At 37.0% G+C, this 22,947-nt stretch overlaps 2 protein-coding genes and 1 long non-coding RNA gene across 4 annotated transcripts; 1 reads left to right on the forward strand and 2 right to left on the reverse strand.

The window, feature by feature from the left end:
• Nucleotides 1-297: 297 nt before the first annotated feature.
• LOC133725164 (D-glycerate 3-kinase, chloroplastic) lies at nucleotides 298-4,996 on the forward strand. 2 transcript variants are annotated; one of them, XM_062152297.1, is made up of 12 exons: nucleotides 298-625; nucleotides 2,539-2,924; nucleotides 3,109-3,188; nucleotides 3,271-3,322; nucleotides 3,407-3,448; nucleotides 3,582-3,660; nucleotides 3,738-3,769; nucleotides 3,877-3,945; nucleotides 4,147-4,221; nucleotides 4,322-4,438; nucleotides 4,546-4,596; nucleotides 4,694-4,996. In XM_062152297.1, exons 1-12 carry the CDS (start codon nucleotides 382-384, stop codon nucleotides 4,835-4,837), a joined length of 1,371 nt encoding a protein of 456 aa, XP_062008281.1. In that variant the 5' UTR covers nucleotides 298-381; the 3' UTR covers nucleotides 4,838-4,996. The 2 variants fall into 2 exon arrangements, with proteins under 2 accessions (XP_062008281.1, XP_062008280.1); XM_062152296.1 differs by having other exon boundaries at nucleotides 300-625; nucleotides 2,524-2,924.
• On the reverse strand, nucleotides 4,943-5,678 carry LOC133725165 (uncharacterized). The gene is made up of 2 exons (XR_009854286.1): nucleotides 5,211-5,678; nucleotides 4,943-5,110 (listed from the first exon to the last, which is right to left on the reverse strand). It is a non-coding gene; the product is annotated as an uncharacterized LOC133725165 (long non-coding RNA).
• Nucleotides 5,679-6,811: 1,133 nt separating this feature from the next.
• LOC133725168 (auxin-responsive protein IAA17-like) lies at nucleotides 6,812-8,148 on the reverse strand. The gene is made up of 4 exons (XM_062152299.1): nucleotides 7,891-8,148; nucleotides 7,614-7,795; nucleotides 7,392-7,503; nucleotides 6,812-7,177 (listed from the first exon to the last, which is right to left on the reverse strand). Exons 1-4 carry the CDS (start codon nucleotides 8,082-8,084, stop codon nucleotides 7,078-7,080), a joined length of 588 nt encoding a protein of 195 aa, XP_062008283.1. The 5' UTR covers nucleotides 8,085-8,148; the 3' UTR covers nucleotides 6,812-7,077.
• Nucleotides 8,149-22,947: the final 14,799 nt, after the last annotated feature.

Below are 22,947 nucleotides of genomic sequence, written 5' to 3' on the forward strand. Positions count from 1 at the left end.
GGGAATTTGGGATGATACGTATCAACAACCTTTTTCTGGCTAAAAAACCAAAATCAAATCCAACCCTTACGCTGCAAAGTGCGAATCCGACGTAAGAACAAGAAAAAGAAGTAGCAAAGTTGTGTTGGACGTCCTGACGTCCAGTTCGTTTCGTTAATGTTTGCGTCACCTGTGGTCAGAATATGACGGCTCACCAGTCACCACAGCTAGAGAAAGAGGACAAATTAAGGGTGCTGAAATCATAAATGCAGGGTATTTTAGTAGTTTCGTTCAGAAAGAAGATTTTCTGGTGTTCCTGCTACCATCACCAATTGTTTATAATCTAATATATCTCCAGCAGCTTAGTCACAGAGAGAGAGAGAGAGAGAGAGAGAGAGAGAGATGACAATGGCGGCTTTGAATATCCTATATCAGCCATGGCCACCTACACCATCCTCTCTCTCTTTTTCCAATAATAATATTTCTTTTTTAACCCAATGTAATGCTGCTACTGCTACTATTAATAGTAAATTACTTTCTTTGTCTCATTCTTATCACTTCTCTGTTCTCTCTTCACTCCATGGAACAAACAGACCAAACTCATCATCCAAGCTCTCTTCAGTGCCAACCCACCTCTCAAAGTCTGGTAATTTTTCTGTTTCTGGGTTTTGTTTCTCTTTACCTAATGCATTTACTTTTTTTGTAACTGCTCACTGTGAAGTTGATTTTGGGAAGACTGTGAATTTGATCATAAGAGAAAGAAATGGGAAAAATACTTGAAAAGTTCTAGTCTTGATGTATCATTGGTTTGTGCCACTGGGCTTTGTCAGACTACAGTAGATGGTTTTAATAAGAAATTTTACAGGGAAACAGAAAAGGGAAATTTGTTATGCTTTTTATGGGTTCCTGAAGAAACTGGAAAAAAAAAAAAAAAATCATAAACCTGGATTAGGAAAGATGGTTGTAAAAGAGAAAAATTTCAGAGTACCATATCATCTTTATGTCGTTGATGCTCTTTTTGGTCTGATTATGTCCTTGATGCTACTTTTACTTTCTGAAAACAAAGAAAACATAATGGGGTGACCCTTCTTGGTTGCTGAACAACTGGGGGACAGTAATTATGAAAGTTGAAATTGAATACGGGATGTTTCATTGCTTTCGTTTGTGAAATCAAGATCTCAAAATAGGATAGGCTCAGATTCATCCTGAAAACCCTTCTATGTATGTTATGCCTTCTAATTTTGTCGGTTAAAAGGTTGTTAAATATCATGTGAAGATTCTTGTAACATGATATTTATACAACATCTCTGATGACAGGAGTATCTGTTCATCATTGTTTTGGCATGCATATTTTTGTTTCGATTCAATTTTGGATCTTTCTGCTATATGCAGCAATGGGTTACTCAACAGGGTTGACATGGAAGTATCCTAGGAGCATTCTACATATATGATAATGAGGAAGCAACAATTTGGGATCCCTAGTGAATGAAATTTTGAACTGTCAAAGCCCACATATTTGGGGTGCTTTTGGAATGAAAACTATATGAACTCAAACCAGATATTAACATGAAGCTATTTATCTAGTTCTCAGCACAACAAGTGAACAGTTACACAGTTGGAGGTTTCTACCATGAGATATCCGGAAGCCTTCACTATCCCTTATGGGATGGATTCCTTGAACTTTCACCCTTAACTGCTCATCTCAATTTCTCAATAGCTCTTGCTTTGTATCTGTTGGATGGATTCTTCAAGAGTAGTGAGCTTTTTTATTTTTGGTCTGAAGAGTAGTGAGCTTATATTCTTGCTTTCTCTTTGTGGATTCTAATCATTGGCGAGCTTGTCTAACTAATTGCACTGTTGCTTCCTCTTCTCTCCATTTAAGCTCTCTTATTCACATATTTGTATATTTCACTGATTGAAAGTTAGCCCTCTTCCTCATAAGCCCATCTCTTCCATGGTTTAACCTTCTAGTTGTTGCTTGAAAGAACTGGCTAACTTGCTTAATTAAGACACCTCAGTACCTGAAGTGGATCAATGATAACCTAAAATAACTCCCTCTCTATGTAGTTCAGCATTACTTTGCTCATGACTCATACTCCTGTTATTTAACTGACTCTGTCTCCATTCTTATTGAATTTAATAATGTCCTCGTAACTACTACCAAGCTTACTCTCTGTTTTTTTTTTGTCTTGATATTTGTTATGGCCTGCTACAATTTCCTTCTGTTAGCTATAACACATTCTCGATTTTTGTGTGTAATTCTGTCTGTTCTTCTGTCTTTTGTTGGCATTCTTTTCCTTATATTTCAAAAATAAAAATTAAAAGAAAAGGCATCTTCGTTGATTGGAGATCATATAGGACATGGATGTAGGCTAGGAGATGGATACATCATTTGAAGTTTTGATAATATATAGTATTTATGAATCTGAATAGTTTGTGTATGACTTATCATGGGTAAAACTGAAGCTTAACTAGTTACTGTAAGGCGCTGTCTAATGATGTGGACAGATTCATGGATGATTATTACCTCCTTTTGTTTATCAGGGACTCTTACTGCAGGCACTGGATGTTCCTGGATGCAAGACAATTCCATGCATCACAACGGTGCTGCTGACAGTGAATGTGGTGAGGGTCCATTGCATTCCGCGTTTCCAGCAAAGGCTGCTGAGATTTCATCTATTGAGGACCTTTATGAGTTTATAAGTTCAGGTCCATTGATGAACAACCTGGGTTTAGCCCCAGAAGCTGTGGCTGAGTCCATTGACAAGTGGTTGGCATATGGTTTACACCTGTGTCGGCTATTTCAGCTCAATGAATTGGACCTCTCAGTTCCTCAGAAAGTTAGGATATATCACTATTATCTTCCGGTCTTTTTTTGGTGTGAAGATCAGATATCTCAGCACAGATCCTTTTACAAAGATGGAGAAGATATACCTCCTCTAGTGGTACATCATTATTTACTCAATCGTCCCAGCTCTTTTTCATAATAAGTTTATCCATTGGGATACATTTTTATATTATAGTGTTTACATACATAGTTTTCAGATCAGTGATGGCATTTCTGAAGAGCCATTGCTGACATTTTTTTTTATATTTTGGTTTCTGGTTCTGACATTTGGTCTGATGCAGATTGGGTTTAGTGCACCACAAGGTTGTGGAAAGACTACACTTGTCTTTGCTCTTGATTATCTTTTCAAAGTAACTGGCAGGTAAGCTATGAGCAATTGATATTCTAGATGATTTATTAAAGATAAAGAAATTTTATATTGATTACATCTGTTCAAATCTCAGGAAGTCTGCCACAATATCCATTGATGACTTTTATTTGACAGCTGAGAATCAGGTATTGGTTTATGGAAGTTTTAGGGAGTTTGTGGTACATTCTTCTTTAGATTTGATTTCTGATATGGTAATGTTCAAATTGTAGGCTAAACTAAGAGAAGCACATCCAGGAAATGCACTTTTAGAGGTAGCAATGAGTTTACCTTATAAGTGACTGCCAACTTAAAAAGAGTTGACAAGTTGATTGTAACTCATTCGAAAACTGAAATTGCTTTCTTATCAATAACATTGCCTGCTCTCATGTTCGTGGTCGTTTCTAGTTACGTGGAAATGCTGGCAGCCATGATCTTCCGTTCTCTGTGGAGACACTGACTGCTCTAAGCAATTTGAGTAAAGAAGGTGATTCTCCTCCACAAATTTTTATCTGCAAGAAATCATGTCTGTTTCATAGTTAATTCACACCCTGAAATGTTCAGGTATGAAGATGAAGCTACCCCGATATGACAAGGTAACTGCACCATTTAATGTTAAATCTGCTTATTCTTCTTTTTCTTTTCATTTTAAAACCAGCTTTTTGGTTCAAATTTTCTCTTTCGAACTTTATCCGTGTTGCAGTCTGCTTACAATGGAAAGGGGGACAGAGCTGATCCTTCGACATGGCCCGAGGTGGAAGGGCCGCTTACTGTAAGTCTGTAAGAGGACTTTCAGTTATATCTGGAAATTATTCGGATACTATGTTCAAGTTTGTATAAGTTTTTTTAGGTTATGAAGTCAATTGGTTAAACCCAAAGGTAAACTAGTTAGGTGGTTTCAGTAGGCTGTGTGGAAACTCTCAAAAACAGATTTCACCTTGCAATGTATATGTGCCTTTGGCTGGTTATGTAGGCTGTTCTATTTGAAGGTTGGATGCTTGGCTTCAAACCCGTTCCTGTGGAAGTTGTCAAAGCAGTCGATCCACAGGTTAGCCTTGTTGATGTTTACTTGTGCTAATGCAAACTTCATGAAGTGTTATATTCTCCTAAAGACAAACACAGCTCATATTTTCATATTCATTTCACAGCTAGAGACAGTAAATAAAAATCTTGAAGCTTATTATGATGCATGGGACAAGTTTGTCAAAGCATGGATAGTCATCAAAATCAAAGATCCCAGCTGTGTCTACCAGTGGCGTCTGCAGGTTGGCTTTTGTGGTTTACATCCTTCCTGCAACAAATTACATTTTTCCATTGTTTATGTACTTTTTGTTGTTTAGTGTAACAACTGCTTGTTGCCCCAAACTTGCAGGCAGAGATTGCCATGAGAGAGGCAGGAAACCCTGGAATGTCCGATGATGAGGTTGTGCCCTAAACCCTCTATATATAGTTATATACTCGTGTCTTATAAATTGTCCGCTGAACCTAGAACTGATGCTTTTCGGGGGATTAATTTTCAGGTAAAGGATTTTGTTTCACGGTACTTGCCAGCATACAATGCTTACCTTCCTACCCTCTATGCCGAAGGACCAAAAGGGTCAGATCCAAAGCACCTCATCTTCGTAGAAATTGATGAGGGAAGGAATCCCATCCTTGGTAACTAGTTGCATTAGTTTGAGATGTAAGATCCCCAATTTTGATTTCTTGAAATGTCAATTGTATGGGTGATCAGTATTAGAGAAGCTCTGTTTCAAATGTAAAAAGGTAAATGCAAGTAACAACAATAATGATTTTATTAACTCGAATGAATTTGTTTACAATCGCATCATAACTATCATCCGGGATTTATTTCTACTGATCCCACTCAATGGCAAGAAATCTAAGGGCCACAGCAGCAGCCACCATAGCAGCAACAGCAGCAGAACAAAGCAAACAAACTGCAAAATAAATGTAATCCAATCTTAAGTATAGAATAGTAAGATCAAGAAATAAGGAACATATGAAATTGAATATGAGTGAGAGTTGAAAGAAACAAACCAAGCAGAGAAGAAGCCTTTCTCCTCCTTGCGTTTTCGGACGTGATCACAGCATAACATCTTTTGATTTGGTGCTGCACCTTCCATTGCTTCTTTCTTATATGAAGTTCTTGCAAAACAATTTCAAAGGCCACCATGAAATGGTATATATAGAGGTAACAAGTAGCAAAGAAGAAAACAAAGCCTTCGCTTAGCTGTGTTTCTCACTTGCCCATTTATGATGGTAGTTAGGAGAATGAGAATGGCAAAGAGTGGCCTTCTTATTGGCTCTCATTGATAACCCATGACATTGTGTTATGGAATCGAGCACTATTCCAGCTATGAGAAAAAATTTGTTACAACTGCCACATGGAAGCTTTAAATGTCCCATTGTAGCAGAAATATGTAACTATCTGGAAGTTTTGCATAAGTTGATAGAGCACAGCATGATGAGTGATGAGCCTCATAGGTCATGAGACATTCAATTTCATCAAAGCAACTTATTGCTTCCTTTGTAAGCAAAGATAATATGAACATGTAAACCCTTTTCATCATTAGTGTTCTATAACGAAAGAAGCAATATTCTGAAAACCCATTTTGCTGTTTTTGACTTTTCTGAAACAGCTTAAAGATGAAGTTTTGTAAAGCATTTTGATTTTGTTGCTTTTGTGGAACCAATTTGTGGCTTAATTGCAGGAAAATTGATAATTACATTTTTGTAATAAAAAATAAGGATTTCATTGGTAGTAATTGAAATGGTAACTTACAAAATGATAGATTGGCCTCACTAAAACCTTAGTCGGTAAACAAACCCAATTACAACCGAAAACTTTCATCAAGGAGAATCGGAGTAAGCCATGAAGGATCAACACCAACCCAAACCATCGATGAATTACAACTGAGAACAACCTTTGTCATACAATGGATGGCCTTATTACAAACTCTAGAAGAATACATCCAATAACTAGACTCAAAACATTTTTGATGATGGAAGGATTTTTATTCAACAAGAACTATATTACAAGCAAAAGACCCAAAACGGGCCCAAAGAAATAAATCCAACAAACAAGCTCAAACAGCCCTACAAACTTCAACCATGGTGCAGATCTACCAGGAACTAGACTCAAAAACTTTGAAGAAGAAGCTTTATATTTACTATTAAGGCACATCAAGGCACCAAAATCAACTTCTTCATCACTCAATGCATCAATAACTCCCAAGGCATCACCCTCAATCTCTATTTCCTAAACCATTTCCTAAACCAGAAATTCTTAAAGTCATCATTAGCGTAGAAGATGTTGGAAACTGGTTTGATTTGAAGACTTGACAATTAACCAAGAAATTCTAACATTCTACATGATGTTGGAAACAGAAAGGATTGTGAAGGGAATAATTGCCCTTCATTTCTTTTGGGTTTATGGTTCTCAAGTCCCCACCTTTTTTTCTAGAAGATATTTGGAGACACGAACTCAATTATTTCTGTCGTCAAACATATAAAATATGAGTCATCTGTTCCCATTAACCTGGTTTATGATTGCATTTAGATGGTTTTTCACAGAAAAGAACATTGGAAAATAAACTCGAGAATAATATGGCATCTGAAACCACATAGAAAACAAGATATGCAAAAAGAATTATAAAGATTTATATAGCGCAGTAATGCAGTATTGTGTGTCCAAGTAAAACATGAAGTGTGATAAACCAAAAAACGGGAGAAGAAGCCTACAACATCAAGTGCATTGAAATGCAACTCGTAGATAATTACAGACCAAACTCTTATTCATGTCAACTAGTCTTCCTAACTAAAACTCTTTAATCAAGAAGAAAAGCCTCTGTACATGCATATATTGATCATTCGATTAGCATAGAACTATAGAAGGCTTTGTCTTTCAGCTGCTGCTTGTGCATTTTGAAGGTGTTCTCGGAGCTAATCCAATCGCCTCTGAGCTTTTCATCAACCTTAGGCGCTTGCATGACTCCACAAACATACTGTTCAAAGCCGAAAAAGGGTTAGTGTTAAGGACCTATGCACAATAATATTCTAGTCAAAAGCATGAACAAGAAAACTCAAGTTCATTTATGTTGTCCGTCTGTGAATTAGCACCGTCAATGAGGTGAGGCTATTTTGAACGCACAATCCGGATTCACAGTCTGACAACATAAATCGGACAATAAAATGGTTACTAAATATTCGAAATCTTACTTCCATGGTACATCTCCAACAAGCATCCAATCCCCATCTCTGTCCTCATAAGTAGGTACATATTCCACTCCATTAGCAAGGTCCATAAGCTTTCTCTCATTCGTATCATTACCTGCAGCAACAGTAATAAAAACCACCATTAACATCTGAGACGAAAACTGTGACATGGGTTTGAACCAAGTAACAAAAATACACAGATAGAAATAAGATTCAGATACATACGGATGGTCAAGAAGGAGAACAAATCCTCTAGAGCCCCCAAAAGCTGCTGATAGCTCTTGCACGTCTCAAGATCCATTTTGCGCAAGTACGGAGCTCCATCTACTGCAACCTTCACATACTTGCAGCTCGTCATCAGGTTCCTCCTAGACCCTCTCACAGGCGGCCACCCCACCACTTGTGCCCTGAAATATTCATTCACAAAAATTCAAATTATTCCCATTTCAAAGTTTCACGTAGTTAATCCAACAAAACTATTTTAGTTGGATCGAAATCTTACTTGGCTGGAGGTCTATGAGTTTTCACCTCATCATCAACAGTTGTTGACGACGAGCATGAGCTCCCAAGATTGAGACCGACGACGGTGGTCTCGGAGAAGCCACGTTTAGAGCCAGAGCCAGGCAATCCCAGGGTCAGCTTCGTCTCGTCGTAGTTTAATCCGGCCGGCGACTGTTGCTCATTTTCCGGTGACATGTTTGATGCTTTGTGGTTCGAAAGTGAATGTGATCGACCAACAAACGGCTAGACTGGCTTCGTGGGCGTTTCGCCCTATTTATATTGAAATGTGAGTGGGAAAATAATGCAGCCAGTGGTTTTCGAACACGTGGTTTCAAAAGTGCGGCTGTGATTCGTCCATGTCGAAGGTGTATGATAGAAGCGTGTGTTTTGTGATTTCTGTGCCCTTGCGACTGATGGCATGGGCCCGCGCGGTCGGTCCGGATCCGACCCTGTCAATTCCACATTTCTTTCTTCTTCCTTTTTTTTTTTTTTTTCCTTTTTCATTTATAGAATATTGGTTTTACTTTTCTTTCCCTCCATCCCTTTTGTATTACTTTGAATTTGATTGTGAACATTAGCAGTGATATTCGGTTACCTACTCCTCTATAAATATGACTGAAGGTAAAGCCTATAGGCTATAGTGTCTAGAAGTTGATTAATGCCAACAACTGAGATGTAGATATTTAGATCACGCGTGACATTATATTGAAGATTTGATTATAAATAAATGAATACAAAACTCTAATTCAAAGCGAATTGGATAAAAAAACCTCATTCTAAGAACATGCAAAATGATGAAGTCATTGTGATTACGAGAAGTTTCAACCCCTATCAGTATTTTGTGCCTCATTATAGGGTTCACCCATGACAATACTATACCAAACCCTAGGGTATTTTTAGCTTTATCTCTTACATCTGATTTAATTTGCGGAATTGAGACAATAAAAAAGGAAATTCAATCATTCTAATGTTTGGGATGTTTTTTTTTCTGGATGTAAAAGAATAATTTTCTTCAATTGAAGCATTGGCAAAGAAATTACTGTTAATTTTCATAAAGCTAAAGAGACCTTAAATACGATTGAACTTCCTTCTATAACTAGCGACCTTAAACACTATTAAATAAACAGTAGAAACCTCATTTTACTTTAGGATAATTATAATGTCTAATCATGTCAATCGATGGAGCCGCGGAAGGAAAGGGGAAGGAAAGCCTCAAAGTCTCCCCCGTGTAGGGGTGGAGTCTCACAAGTCCTGGCTCTTGTCTTGTTGAAGGACAAGTCAAAAATACACGGAAACCCTTTGCAATTTCTCATGTGCCCACCAACCAAAATTACTTAAAAGCTTGTGTGGGGCCCCTGTGACCACTCCATGTGACGTGTTTGTTTGTCGGTGACGGAAGCTCCTTTTTCTTTACCCTTGTTGCGAAACACGTGTCGGATTCTGCCGGATTCCTCCCGCGGTTTACCGTTATTTATCAGTTACTCTGACGCCATTCACCGGAATTTCCGGGCCTCCTGTCTTCCCATCGAGAATAACACGGATCGGTTTTTTCATTCATTATTACAAAATAAAAAGTTTCTTTTCTCTTGTTAAATAAATTAACACGTAATCAACTATATTTAAGAGAGTAGGTTTTGTTATGTAAAATGATAATTTCACTTACGTGCAAAAACTTCTCACGAAATTCATGAAAAACTTCCCACTATCCGTAGTAATTCTTAACTGTTTTTTTTAATAAATTTCTCTCATCCATTTAATTAATTATTCACACCCATTAATTGATGTGTTTTTTCTAGTTTTAAATTAACCAAAACAAAAGATGGTCATTAGAGAGATTCAGCTCTATTAATCATGTTCACTTGCTCAGTACATTTCCTACTCAGGTATATTTTTTTTTTTTTTGATCGGGTTAGTTGTTAGTAACTCACACACCCATGCAGTGGTATTCCAGCGCCAGGACACCTGCACCGACATTGCGGCAAAAGCCTGGCAAAGCCAGACTAATCCACTGCACCGCAGACGCACGAACCCAAAGGGTCCCTCAAATCTGCTGGCCACAGGATGGAGCTGGGATTCGAACGCTAGACCTGGGGGTTCCAGACTAGGCCATTCGACCAACACACCACACCAGGTATACTTAATTGTCATTAGATATAAATCACAGGGTAGATAATAATAAGAAAATATTTATTCTCCATTGTTAGATTTAAATTCAACAAAAATTACGTAAGTAGGTAAATAAGACTGTGAGGTGTGTTATTCAAGGCTTAGTAATAACCTAAGGAAGTTTTTCTATTTTTGAAAAATCAAATTTTAAGGAGAGCAAGGGCAACCATACACCATTTAATTTGAAGTCGCATGCAGAGAAGAAAAATAGCTTCCAGCAAAAACCAACGTCATTCTCTTTGGTAAGAGAAAATTACTTTGTGTTGCGATTATTATATTTGAGAGTTCCATTATCAAAAATTTCTTCGTACAAACTTGTATTCTCCAATTGCAATCTTATTTCTTTAATCTTCTTGTTTTTTTTTTAGGGAAAAAAATGTAAATAGTACTTGATTTTTGACCCATTAGTAATTTTAGTACCTGACAAAAAAAAAATGTCATTTTGGTACCTGAAGTTTGGACCTGAAGGAATGGATGGATTTCAAAACTTTTTAATTAGTGCGGAATTAGTTTAACCATTAAACTACTAACTAAACATAAAATCCATTCCTTTAACCCATGATCTTGGCTTATTGTGATATGTATATAAACATAGCATGCATAGTAAGGAAGAACAAAGAGGGAGTTTATGTTCTACTCACCCTTGGAGCGTGATTTTAATCCGATCCAAGTGAACCACCAAAGTTCCTCTCCTTGATCTCTCCTTTTGTGTGTTTCCTCCACCTTGAAGCACCTTGAATTAAGAACTCTTTCTTGTACTCCTTCTTGTGCTTGTAATCTCCTCCTTGATGTAACAAGTAAAGCCACAAAAATATATGGCCTCTAAGGATCTTCACCAAGTGAATCAAGAGATGAAGAAAGATGAAAGAAAAGAAGAAATTATGCAAGTGTTCTTCTTTCCTTTAATTTTGTAATGGACCAAGAAAGAACTCTTTCTCTCTCTCTCTCTCAAAAAATCTCAAAATAATAGTGTGGAGACACACTTATTCTCTTTGTCCATGCTTTCACTTTTATATAATAGGAAATAACTCCAATTACTAAAAGAAAATATTGACTTTCATAAAGCCAATATTTTGGCTGGTCCATACTTGTTATTGGGCACTAAAAATGTGTCTTGGGCTTTCATTTAAATCTCATTTAGTGAAGCCCAAGTCCACACGAAAAGCCCGACAATCGTTTAGGCCCAATAGGTTCGGTTTTACCCGAAAAACCTAATTATGTCCAAATAATAAATCTAATTAATTATTTGGTCATAACCAACTCTTGTTTAATCTTCTTCATATACAATCTCAAGGATCCACTTATATGGTGTGCGATCTCTTAGGTTCTAATTAACAAGGCAGTGAAGTTTATAGAAACCATTCTATTTTGTTTACGAATCAAAAACTCCATTTTTGATTCTCCCTTGTTATTAGGATTATAAATGTTTATTAATCCTCGGGGACTTCACAAGTCATGAGTGACGTCTTGCAACATATCATGACTACCCTAGTTAATGTAGAATGACAAAGAACCTATTCAATTGGAATTACAATACAATACGGTCCTTCTCTAACACTATGTTCTAAATCACATCATCGGGGTATGGAATTGATATGTCAATCCCCTAATGTGATTTTCATTCTTATGTGATTCTTAGAATGTGATTAAAAACTCCTTTTTAATCTCATTCAATGCTTTGGCCAAAGACTCATTGAATCACATCTTTGAACATACACCTTATTTACTTAAGGATAGAGATTCCTTATTGTACACTCACATGTCTCCATGACCGAATTGATTATACCAATGAATGCATCTATTATATCCATTAAGGGACACAATATTATTGCATCATCAAGAGATAATCCATTCACTCATAAGACAACTATGGTGTCTCAGGTCAAAGGACTAATTTGTATTATTGCAATTTAGAGTTCAAGTTTGACATGTAAGTAAGACTCCATACAAGAACTCTAATGATCGCGTTCAGTGTACTCTTTAAATTAAGAGCACCCACATACTTATATTAGTGTCTCTACACAAATGACAAGAGACATATCATCCTCCATATTGAGCATACATAGTATGTGCTAGTCTTTCCGGATTATCAATGTCCAAGTGATAATCCTATGACTAGGAACTTTTTAGGATAAGAGTGTGAAAGAGTAAAGGTCTCACACATCTAACTCTTTAGATTACTTTATCTTTAACTCATATTCCTTGGACCTTGTTCAATCAAATATCAAATATAAGCAATGAACAATAAACTTGCCCTTTTGATTAATAATAATTACATCAAAATGATTGTTTTAGGACACAATTCCTTCAATCTCCCACTTGTACTAAACCCAATCAGCCATGAAACGTACACCCATCTTCTCAAGATGTTGTTCTAGCTTTGCTTGTGATAAAGGCTTAGTGAATGGATCTGATATGTTATCAACAGATGCTACTTTGAGAATGTTAACGTCTCCACGATTAACAATCTCCCTTATGATATGGAAACGTCTTTCGATGTGTTTGGATTTTTGATGAGACCTTGGTTCCTTGGCTTGAGCAATTGCCCCATTGTTGTCACAGTAAAGTGGAATCGGTGACTCAATGGTAGGAACCACATCAAGTTCATTGATGAACTTTTTCATCCAAACTGCTTCCTTTGCAGCCTCTGCAGCTGCAATGTATTCTGCCTCAGTAGTGGAATCTGCAGTAACGCTTTGTTTGCAGCTTCTCCAATTTACTGCACCTCCATTCAAGGTGAAGACAAACCCTGATGTGGATTTTCTGTCATTCACATCAGATTGAAAATCTGAGTCTGTGAATGCTTCCACTTGCAACTCTGATTGCAAATCACCACCTCTATAAACGAGGAATAAATCTTTAGTCCTTCTCAAGTACTTAAGGATATTCTTAACAGCATTCCAATGTTCTAAACCTGGATTGGACTGATATTGACTAGTTATGCTTACGCCATAACTGATATCAGGTCTTGTGCATAGCATCGCATACATGAGGCTCCCTATTGCAGATGCATATGGGATCTTGCTCATCTTCTGCACTTCCTCAATCGTTTGTGGGCACATTTTCTTAGAAATGTGAATGCCATGTCTGACAGGCAGAAAACCCTTCCTAGATTGTTCCATGTGAAATCTATTCAGCACTTTGTCTATGTACAAGGATTGAGATAATCCAATTAATCTTTTTGATCTGTCTCTATAGATCTTTATTCCTAGTACATAGGCAGCTTCTCCAAGATCCTTCATAAGGAAGGTCTTGGACAACCAAACTTTAATTGAAGATAACATTCCTACATCGTTCCCAAAGAGTAGGATGTCATCTACATAAAGTACAAGGAACACAACAGCACTCCCACTGACCTTCTTGTAAACACAAGGTTCATCCATGTTTTGTGTGAAACCAAAAGATTTGACTGCATCATCAAAACGGATGTTCCAACTCCTTGAAGCTTGCTTATATCCGAATAGATTTAACCATGGCAACAGGAGAGAACACATCTTCATAGTCAATGCCCTCTCTTTGCTTATAGCCCTTTGCCACCAACCTAGCTTTGTAGGTTTCTATTTTACCATTTGAGCCTATCTTTTTCTTGAAGACCCATTTGTTTCCAATTGGTCTAATACCAGGTGGAGGGTCAACGAGAGTCCAGACTTGATTGGTATACATAGAGTCAATCTCGGATTCCATGGCTTCTTGCCATTTCTTTGAGTCAACGTTTGACATTGCTTCATTATAACTAGAAGGATCATACAGGTTTTCATTGTCACCAAGGAGATTTAACTCCCCAAGGCTATCATGACACAAACCATACCTTCTGGGAGGTATCCGGATCCTACTAGATATTCTTGGAGTTTGTGTTATAGTTGGTACAGGAAGTTGTTCAATGGGAAATGAAGTGTTAGTTTGTGGCTTGTTGGACACTTCCTTGAGTTCTATCATTTGCTCAACATTTCCATCAAGGACATAGTCCCTTTCAAGGAAAGTGGCATTCCTGCTAACAAACACCTTTTGTTCTTCAGGTTGATAGAAATAATATCCTAAACTATCTTTAGGATATCCCACAAATAAACACTTGCTTGATCTAGCTTCAAGCTTGCCTGCTTCTAGTCTTTTGACATAAGCTGGACAACCCCAAATCTTAATATGATTGAGACTTGGTTTCTTCCCATGCCACATCTCATATGGTGTAAGAGGGACGGACTTGGAAGGCACTCTATTTAACAAATAAATTGCTGTTTGAAGTGCATATCCCCAAAAGGATATAGGTAGATCAGTATAGCTCATCATGGAACGAACCATGTCTAACAAAGTTCGATTTCTCCTTTCAGAGACACCATTGAGTTGTGGTGTTCCAGGAGGAGCTAATGAAGAAACAATGCCTTCTTGTTTGAGATAATCAATAAACTCATTGCTTAAGTATTCGCCTCCTCGATCAGATCTTAGAGCCTTAATACTTTTGTCGGTTTGTTTCTCAACTTCATTCTTAAATTCTTTGAACTTTTCAAAGGCTTCAGATTTGTGCTTCATAAGGTATATATAACCAAACCGAGAGTAGTCATCGGTAAAGGTTATGAAGTATGAGAATCCACCTTTACTAATAGTGGACATGGGGCCACATACATCAGTATGTATTAGGCCTAAGAGTTCTTTAACTCTTGTTCTTTGTCCACCATAATGTGACTTGGTCATTTTTCCTTTTAGACAAGACTCACAAGTAGGCATAGGATCAGATCCTAATGACTCTAAGTATCCATTTTTGGATAATTTGTGAATTCTATCTTGGCTAATATGACCAAGTTTAAGGTGCCACATCTTAATGGGGTTAACCGTTTCTCGAGTTCTCTTAGATCCCAAAGCATTTTCCTTCATACAGTTAATACTACCATCTAAAGCTAGATGAAAGAGACCATCAATAATATTAGCATGACATATCATGCGTTCATTAATAGATACAAAACCACTTAGTTTATCAAAAACTACTCTATAACCATCCTTCAAAAGCATGGAGATGGAGATAAGGTTCTTTATACATATAGGAAGATAAAGACAATTATTTAACTCCAATGTATCTCCTGATGGTAACTTCAAAATATAAGTCCCCACGGCTTTGGCATCAACTCTTGTGCCATTTCCTACACGTAGGGAAATTTCTCCAGCTTTAAGCTTCCTTGCTCCCACTAGGTCCTGCAACGAAGTGCAAACATGGTGGGATGCACCTGAATCAATTATCCAAGTGGAAGTATTATTAACTGTAAATATTGATTCAATCACATTGATCATACCTTCTGTTGAAGACTTGTTCTTCAAGGATGCAAGATAAGCTTTGCAATTCCTCTTCCAGTGCCCATCTTTGTTGCAAAAGAAACAAATACCTTTTGGTTCCTTTTGTTCCTTCTTCTTCTTCTTTTGGACTACTCCCTTAGGCTTTATCACTTGTTTCTTCTTCCCTTTGCCTTTACATTTGGACTTACTGGATGAAGAAGAAGCGATAATAGCCGCACTCCCACTCTCTTTCTTAATTTGCTTCTCAGCTGTTACTAGCATATTGAGAAGATCAGAAAGAGTATGATCCATTTGTTGCATATTATAGTTCATTATGAACTGAGAAAATGAATCATCTAGGGAGGAAAGAAGAAGATCTTGAGCTAGCTCCGCATCAAGTGCAAATCCAAGGTCTTGAATTTGCTCAATAAGGCCTATCATTTTTAGACCATGTTGATGAACAGGTGCACCCCTCACATGCTTTGTCTTAACAAGCTCATTGACTACTGTGAAGCGCACATTTCTATTTCTCTCACCAAACAATTCAGTGAGATGAAGTAATATAGAACTGGCGCTATCCATATTCTCATGTTGCTTCTGAAGTTGTGAGTTCATGGATGCAAGCATAACACATTTAGCTTGCGTGTCATCATCCTTATGCTTTTGATAAGCAACACGTTGCTCATCGGTTGCATCTTGAGCCAATGGAGTGTGAGGAGGTGCATTTTGTAAGACATAAGCGATCTTATCGAATGTCAATACAATTTTCAAATTGCGGAGCCAGTCATTGAAGTTTGGGCCCTCAAGACGATTTTCATTGAGAATTTTGGTGATAGGATGTCCTGACATATTGCAGTCTACATAACATAAAATAAAAGAAGTGAGATTGATTTTAAAACCAAGTGACTCGGGTCTTAAGAATCAAATGGCACCCTCTCACTATTTTAACAAATTCCAAATCCCTCAAAGGAATTCGAGAGTATAAATTAAAACTCTTAGTGAGTATGGAAGACTCATTTTCATTAAGCCAACCGCATCATAATAGAACTATAAGTCAACTTAATTTCCATGAGAGGATACTCTTATCCAATCACATCAAATGTGAATATCCATAACTTTGGCCTCTAAAGTAATTAAGTCTCACCATAATAGGATATTGATAAATTACTCTAGTTAAGCTATACCCAACATCTCATGTAAGTATAGAGATCAAAAATTAAATCTCATCATAATAGAATATTGACCAAGATTTGTCCCTACCTTACAACATCAAATGTTGAATAACCTCTCTTTAATGCTCCTAGCAAGAAATACCTCCGTTCGGAATGATATTCACATGCAAGAACATCTACTAGGAGATTACAATGTTGGAAGGCCACAAAGAAGCATTCATAATGACTTCTTCGTTTTTCAACTTAATATCACTTTGAGGGAATTTTAAGGTCTCATCTTTAATAATCTCATTAATAACAATCACATTGCATTTGCTTTGATCCTAATGCAATCACACATTCATTATACTTGATCTATAATAAAATACTCCCACTAATTGTTTTCAGAAAACAATTTGATTTCATCAAAAACATTTTTCAAATGGAATCATGGGAAATATAAAATTACTTGATCAAGTGCAATGAACATGCAATTATAATAGGTCACATAGGATGATTATGGACTTGTTGTTTGATCCAACATGAGCCAATATGTTGGATCAAGGTTATGTTTGGGTGGTTGATTTTAATTACGCGTAACGATTACGAGAATTAAATAACTAAGCTAAGCTATTACACTTTGCACTTGAACTCCTTTCAAGGCTTGATGACTTCAAACTTCTTCTTTGGATCATCCTCATGTGCCTCCATCTTCGATTACAAGAGTGGATGAGGGGCATACAAGCTCCCATTTAATTTAATTAAACTTGAATAAATTAAATAAGCTACTTAGTTACACAACCAAATGAATTAACTACTTTAATTACATAGCCCAAAGGAATTAACTACTTTAATTACATAACCACATTCATTCAAAATGAATAGTCGGCCAATCTCATGCTCAATTATATTAGGCCATAGTCCATAATCATCCTTTAATTAACCAAGATTAATAAGGTTAATTAAACAAGCATAATTAACTTATTCAAAATAAATTAACCACTAAATTACTTTAATTTAATGCAAGTAAATTAATTGAGTGATTTAGGGGATGATGTCTTACATCATGCAACACTAACTTTTGGTGAGTAATTTAGGGGATGATGTCTCACATCACTTTTGATGAGTGATTTAGGGAATGATGTTTTACATCATGCATCACCAACTTTTGGTGAGTGTTTTAGGGGATGATGTTTTACATCATGATTCACCAACCTTTGGTGAGTGATTTAGGGAGACATGTCTTTTATCTCATTCCAACTTTTGGTGAGTAATTTAGAGAAACTAATAGTAAAGATGACTAACTCTACCAACCTTTTGGTGAGGGAAACATGGAAATGATTTTATGTCATCATTAACTATTAGGTAAATTTGAATTCATGAATTTATGGATCAAAAGTGAAAAACAAACACCATGAAAAATTAGCTAGTTCATAACTAGATTAGACATGTTCCAAAGCTGGAAATAAAATTTCAGCTTTGTGTTCTTCCATTGAACACTTGTTTACTTCATCTTTGAAGCCAAAAATCATGCATACCCTAAAGCATATATAATCTAACATGTTTCTAAGATTAACACCTTAATTAAGAAACATATAGAATCCCTTAATACATATCTCATATGCATCAAAGTTTCATAAAACTTAAACCACTTCTTACATGTAATTTCCAGAAAACTTTTTCTAGCTATCATAAAATCTACCTTACATCACATGCTTCATAACTTTTATGATAAAGCAAATTTTATGATCTAAATTACATATTACTCTAAGCTTAAGAAAATCACATCAACCAACATACTTAGCCATGTTTATAACATATCAAAATTAAGCCAATGGCTCTGATACCAATTGAAGGAATGGATGGATTTCAAAACTTTTTAATTAGTGCGGAATTAGTTTAACCATTAAACTACTAACTAAACATAAAATCCATTCCTTTAACCCATGATCTTGGCTTATTGTGATATGTATATAAACATAGCATGCATAGTAAGGAAGAACAAAGAGGGAGTTTATGTTCTACTCACCCGGAGCGTGATTTTAATCCGATCCAAGTGAACCACCAAAGTTCCTCTCCTTGATCTCTCCTTTTGTGTGTTTCCTCCACCTTGAAGCACCTTGAATTAAGAACTCTTTCTTGTACTCCTTCTTGTGCTTGTAATCTCCTCCTTGATGTAACAAGTAAAGCCACAAAAATATATGGCCTCTAAGGATCTTCACCAAGTGAATCAAGAGATGAAGAAAGATGAAAGAAAAGAAGAAATTATGCAAGTGTTCTTCTTTCCTTTAATTTTGTAATGGACCAAGAAAGAACTCTTTCTCTCTCTCTCTCTCAAAAAATCTCAAAATAATAGTGTGGAGACACACTTATTCTCTTTGTCCATGCTTTCACTTTTATATAATAGGAAATAACTCCAATTACTAAAAGAAAATATTGACTTTCATAAAGCCAATATTTTGGCTGGTCCATACTTGTTATTGGGCACTAAAAATGTGTCTTGGGCTTTCATTTAAATCTCATTTAGTGAAGCCCAAGTCCACACGAAAAGCCCGACAATCGTTTAGGCCCAATAGGTTCGGTTTTACCCGAAAAACCTAATTATGTCCAAATAATAAATCTAATTAATTATTTGGTCATAACCAACTCTTGTTTAATCTTCTTCATATACAATCTCAAGGATCCACTTATATGGTGTGCGATCTCTTAGGTTCTAATTAACAAGGCAGTGAAGTTTATAGAAACCATTCTATTTTGTTTACGAATCAAAAACTCCATTTTTGATTCTCCCTTGTTATTAGGATTATAAATGTTTATTAATCCTCGGGGACTTCACAAGTCATGAGTGACGTCTTGCAACATATCATGACTACCCTAGTTAATGTAGAATGACAAAGAACCTATTCAATTGGAATTACAATACAATACGGTCCTTCTCTAACACTATGTTCTAAATCACATCATCGGGGTATGGAATTGATATGTCAATCCCCTAATGTGATTTTCATTCTTATGTGATTCTTAGAATGTGATTAAAAACTCCTTTTTAATCTCATTCAATGCTTTGGCCAAAGACTCATTGAATCACATCTTTGAACATACACCTTATTTACTTAAGGATAGAGATTCCTTATTGTACACTCACATGTCTCCATGACCGAATTGATTATACCAATGAATGCATCTATTATATCCATTAAGGGACACAATATTATTGCATCATCAAGAGATAATCCATTCACTCATAAGACAACTATGGTGTCTCAGGTCAAAGGACTAATTTGTATTATTGCAATTTAGAGTTCAAGTTTGACATGTAAGTAAGACTCCATACAAGAACTCTAATGATCGCGTTCAGTGTACTCTTTAAATTAAGAGCACCCACATACTTATATTAGTGTCTCTACACAAATGACAAGAGACATATCATCCTCCATATTGAGCATACATAGTATGTGCTAGTCTTTCCGGATTATCAATGTCCAAGTGATAATCCTATGACTAGGAACTTTTTAGGATAAGAGTGTGAAAGAGTAAAGGTCTCACACATCTAACTCTTTAGATTACTTTATCTTTAACTCATATTCCTTGGACCTTGTTCAATCAAATATCAAATATAAGCAATGAACAATAAACTTGCCCTTTTGATTAATAATAATTACATCAAAATGATTGTTTTAGGACACAATTCCTTCAGGACCCCGACCCAACATTAGTACTTGAAACACTTTTGGCTGTTACGGCTTTAGCCGCCTGGCAAACTTCGAGGGGTATTCTGGTCCATTCAACTATTCCCGCCAATTCAATCACAATGAATCTATTTCTTGGCGCCAACTAACCGAAGTATATATCACTTTGGTACCGGATATTTGAAGCCCGACACAATACAAGTACCTTGCCTATTGATACATAGCTTCAAGTACATCAGAAACCTCTACTTCGTTGTCTCAACCTACCTTTGTTTTCTCCATCATAATTACCTCCATTACCAATAAAATTTCTCAGCTCCGGATCCTTGAGCCTCACCAAGACTCTCTCTCTCCCTCTCGCCTTGCTCTCAAATCCGATAGAAATTTGGTCTCCGATGAAGTACAAGATCGAGCTGGAGTTCATAATCAATGCAGAAAAATTGGAGCTCTCTCTTCGTCTCCGTCCGAGGATTCGATCTCAGTGACAAGTACAGAATCAGAGGGATCTGAGATTGCCTCGGATGAGTGAGCTCTGATAGGAATCAGAGCTTCTTCTTCATTTTCGAGTACCACATCGTTGCGAGGTTTAGCTTCGTGATCTGATATGACTTCAATTAAACTGAATTTGGAATTCAAATTTGAATTTGAGAGGATGTGTGGAGGCTTTGTTTGAGATTTGGTTTAACAAAAAAAAGGAAGACTATGAAATCTTTCAATAGAGGGAAGGAGAGACCCAAAGCCGGTCTTGTAGATGAGGTCGTCGGCGTCAATTTGAGGCTGCTACGAGGTGGATCAAAGCCTAATCGATCTAACTTCAATTTGACTAGAACTCGGGATGAACAGATGATGGAGCTTGTTGTAGTGTTTGGGTAATTTGCTGGGTATATCTGAGGAGTGAGGAGACCATTTTGCTTTCTAATCCAAATCAACCATAATTTGCAAAGAGCGAGAAAGGAAGAAGAAGAGAGTGCGTGGAAACTAAAAAAAAAAACATAACATTAGAGTTGAAATTACTAATATGTCCTTCAAGTTATGTTAGTTGACTAACGCCGCTGTGATGGAGTTAACGACTTCAGGTACTAATGTTGGGTCGGGGTCGAACTTTAGGTACTAAAGTGATTTTTTTTTGTCAAGTACTAAAGTTACTAATGGGTCAAAGGTCAGGTACTGTTTGCATTTTTTTCCTTTTTTTTTTATTATAGATTTTGATCAATTAAGTGATTGTGCAAAAAAAAAAAAGGGATAACTTTGAGAATCTCACCAACTTTGCATCCACTTAAAGAAATTGATAACCTAATTATTAGGATTGATACAGACTTTGAATTCATTCAAATATACACAAAGTAAAGTGAAATTCACACTTCTCATTTTATAGTCCACAATATAATATTAAGATACTAAAAACGAAAATATTAGCTCAGTGGTTAGAGCACTCACTCGTAAGATCGAGATCATGGGTTCGAGTCACCATAGAGGTAGAAGTGAAATCCTTTGATCCTCTTTTTTAAAAAGTAAAAAAAAAAAAAATAGAGTGTGAATTGTAAAATGGAGAATGCATGTGAATTTCACTCACCACACACACAAACCGTCATTCTAAAAGGCAAGCTTAAGTTCTGAAAACTACTCGTTAATTATTAAGTAGGAAAATGATTTGTGGCCTCAATCTTAAGTGTCATGTCATGTCACCTACACACATCAACTATTTGTCAAATCATGCTATGTAACTCTTGAGAAGTACCTATTTGCATCTAGGTTATTTAAATTGACCTAGTTTCTCGGAGCTAGGTTGCGATCGGAAACCTAGGGTTTCTTTGATCTGAAAGGTGTCTAATGGCCATGAATGTGTTGTTCTGGAATTGTCGAGGGATTTGTAATCCTTCCACTGGGCGTGCTTTGAAGATGTTAATCTCACAACATCAGCCGAAATTGGTATTTCTTATTGAAACGAAAATCAGAGAAAGAGAGGAGTTCGACAGATTACAGCGTAACCTAGGGTTTGATCATGCAGAAGGCGTGATGAGCGTTGGGCTGGCTGGGGGACTGGGTTTGTTCTGGAATGACGATGTTACGCTCAAAATACGGCAGCCTTCTACGGCCCGTTTTATCGATGCAGTGGTTGATGAGGGAGACGGCCTCTTGCGGTGGCGTTTCACAAGTTTTTACGGCAATCCAGGTGCAGCAGATCGTCATGAATCCTGGGATCTTCTCCGGGGTTTGAGTGACGACGACAACTTACCGTGGGTTGTGCTGGGAGATTTTAATGAGATCTTGTTGGCCTCGGAGAAGCTGGATGGCAGACCACGATCAGAAAGTCAAATGCGAGGTTTCCGAGAGGCGCTGGGATATGCGGAATTGGTGGACCTTGGGTATTACGGATGCCCGTTTACTTGGAGTGATTTGGAGACGAAGGTTAGGTTGGATAGGGTGGTTGCTACGGTGGAGTGGTCTGATAGTTTCGGCCATTCTCGGGTGATCCATCTGCCGCCAAGCAAGTCTGATCTTATTCCGGTTTTGCTTTGTATCAGTGCAGTTCCGGTTGTTTCACAGAGGAGATATCATAGGTTTAAATTTGAATCGATGTGGTTGAAGCATGAGGAATGCCATGAGATCGTTCAGCAGCAGTGGCAACGCCCTGTTCTAGGGCAACCAATGTTTCTGGTGTCCAAGAAGATTGCTAGAACCAGTATTGCGTTAGATGTTTGGCAGCGCAATGTATTTGGTGATCGTCAAAAAGCAATATCGGTAACTCGTTCACGGTTGGAGTCGCTGACTTATTGGCAGAGAGGGGTACTT

This window comes from Rosa rugosa, chromosome 1, assembly GCF_958449725.1.
Source record: "Rosa rugosa chromosome 1, drRosRugo1.1, whole genome shotgun sequence".
NCBI lineage: Eukaryota > Viridiplantae > Streptophyta > Magnoliopsida > Rosales > Rosaceae > Rosa > Rosa rugosa.

Coding starts and splice junctions, on each gene's coding strand:
- LOC133725168 (XM_062152299.1), bottom strand. CDS start 8,084: ATGTCACCGGAAAATGAGCAACAGTCGCCGGCCGGATTAAACTACGAC. Junction 7,796..7,890: donor ACTCATAGACCTCCAGCCAA/GTAAGATTTCGA, acceptor TGAATATTTCAG/GGCACAAGTGGTGGGGTGGC. Junction 7,178..7,391: donor GTTGGAGATGTACCATGGAA/GTAAGATTTCGA, acceptor GGCTTTGAACAG/TATGTTTGTGGAGTCATGCA.
- LOC133725164 (XM_062152296.1), top strand. CDS start 382: ATGACAATGGCGGCTTTGAATATCCTATATCAGCCATGGCCACCTACA. Junction 2,925..3,108: donor AAGATATACCTCCTCTAGTG/GTACATCATTAT, acceptor GGTCTGATGCAG/ATTGGGTTTAGTGCACCACA. Junction 3,946..4,146: donor AGGTGGAAGGGCCGCTTACT/GTAAGTCTGTAA, acceptor CTGGTTATGTAG/GCTGTTCTATTTGAAGGTTG.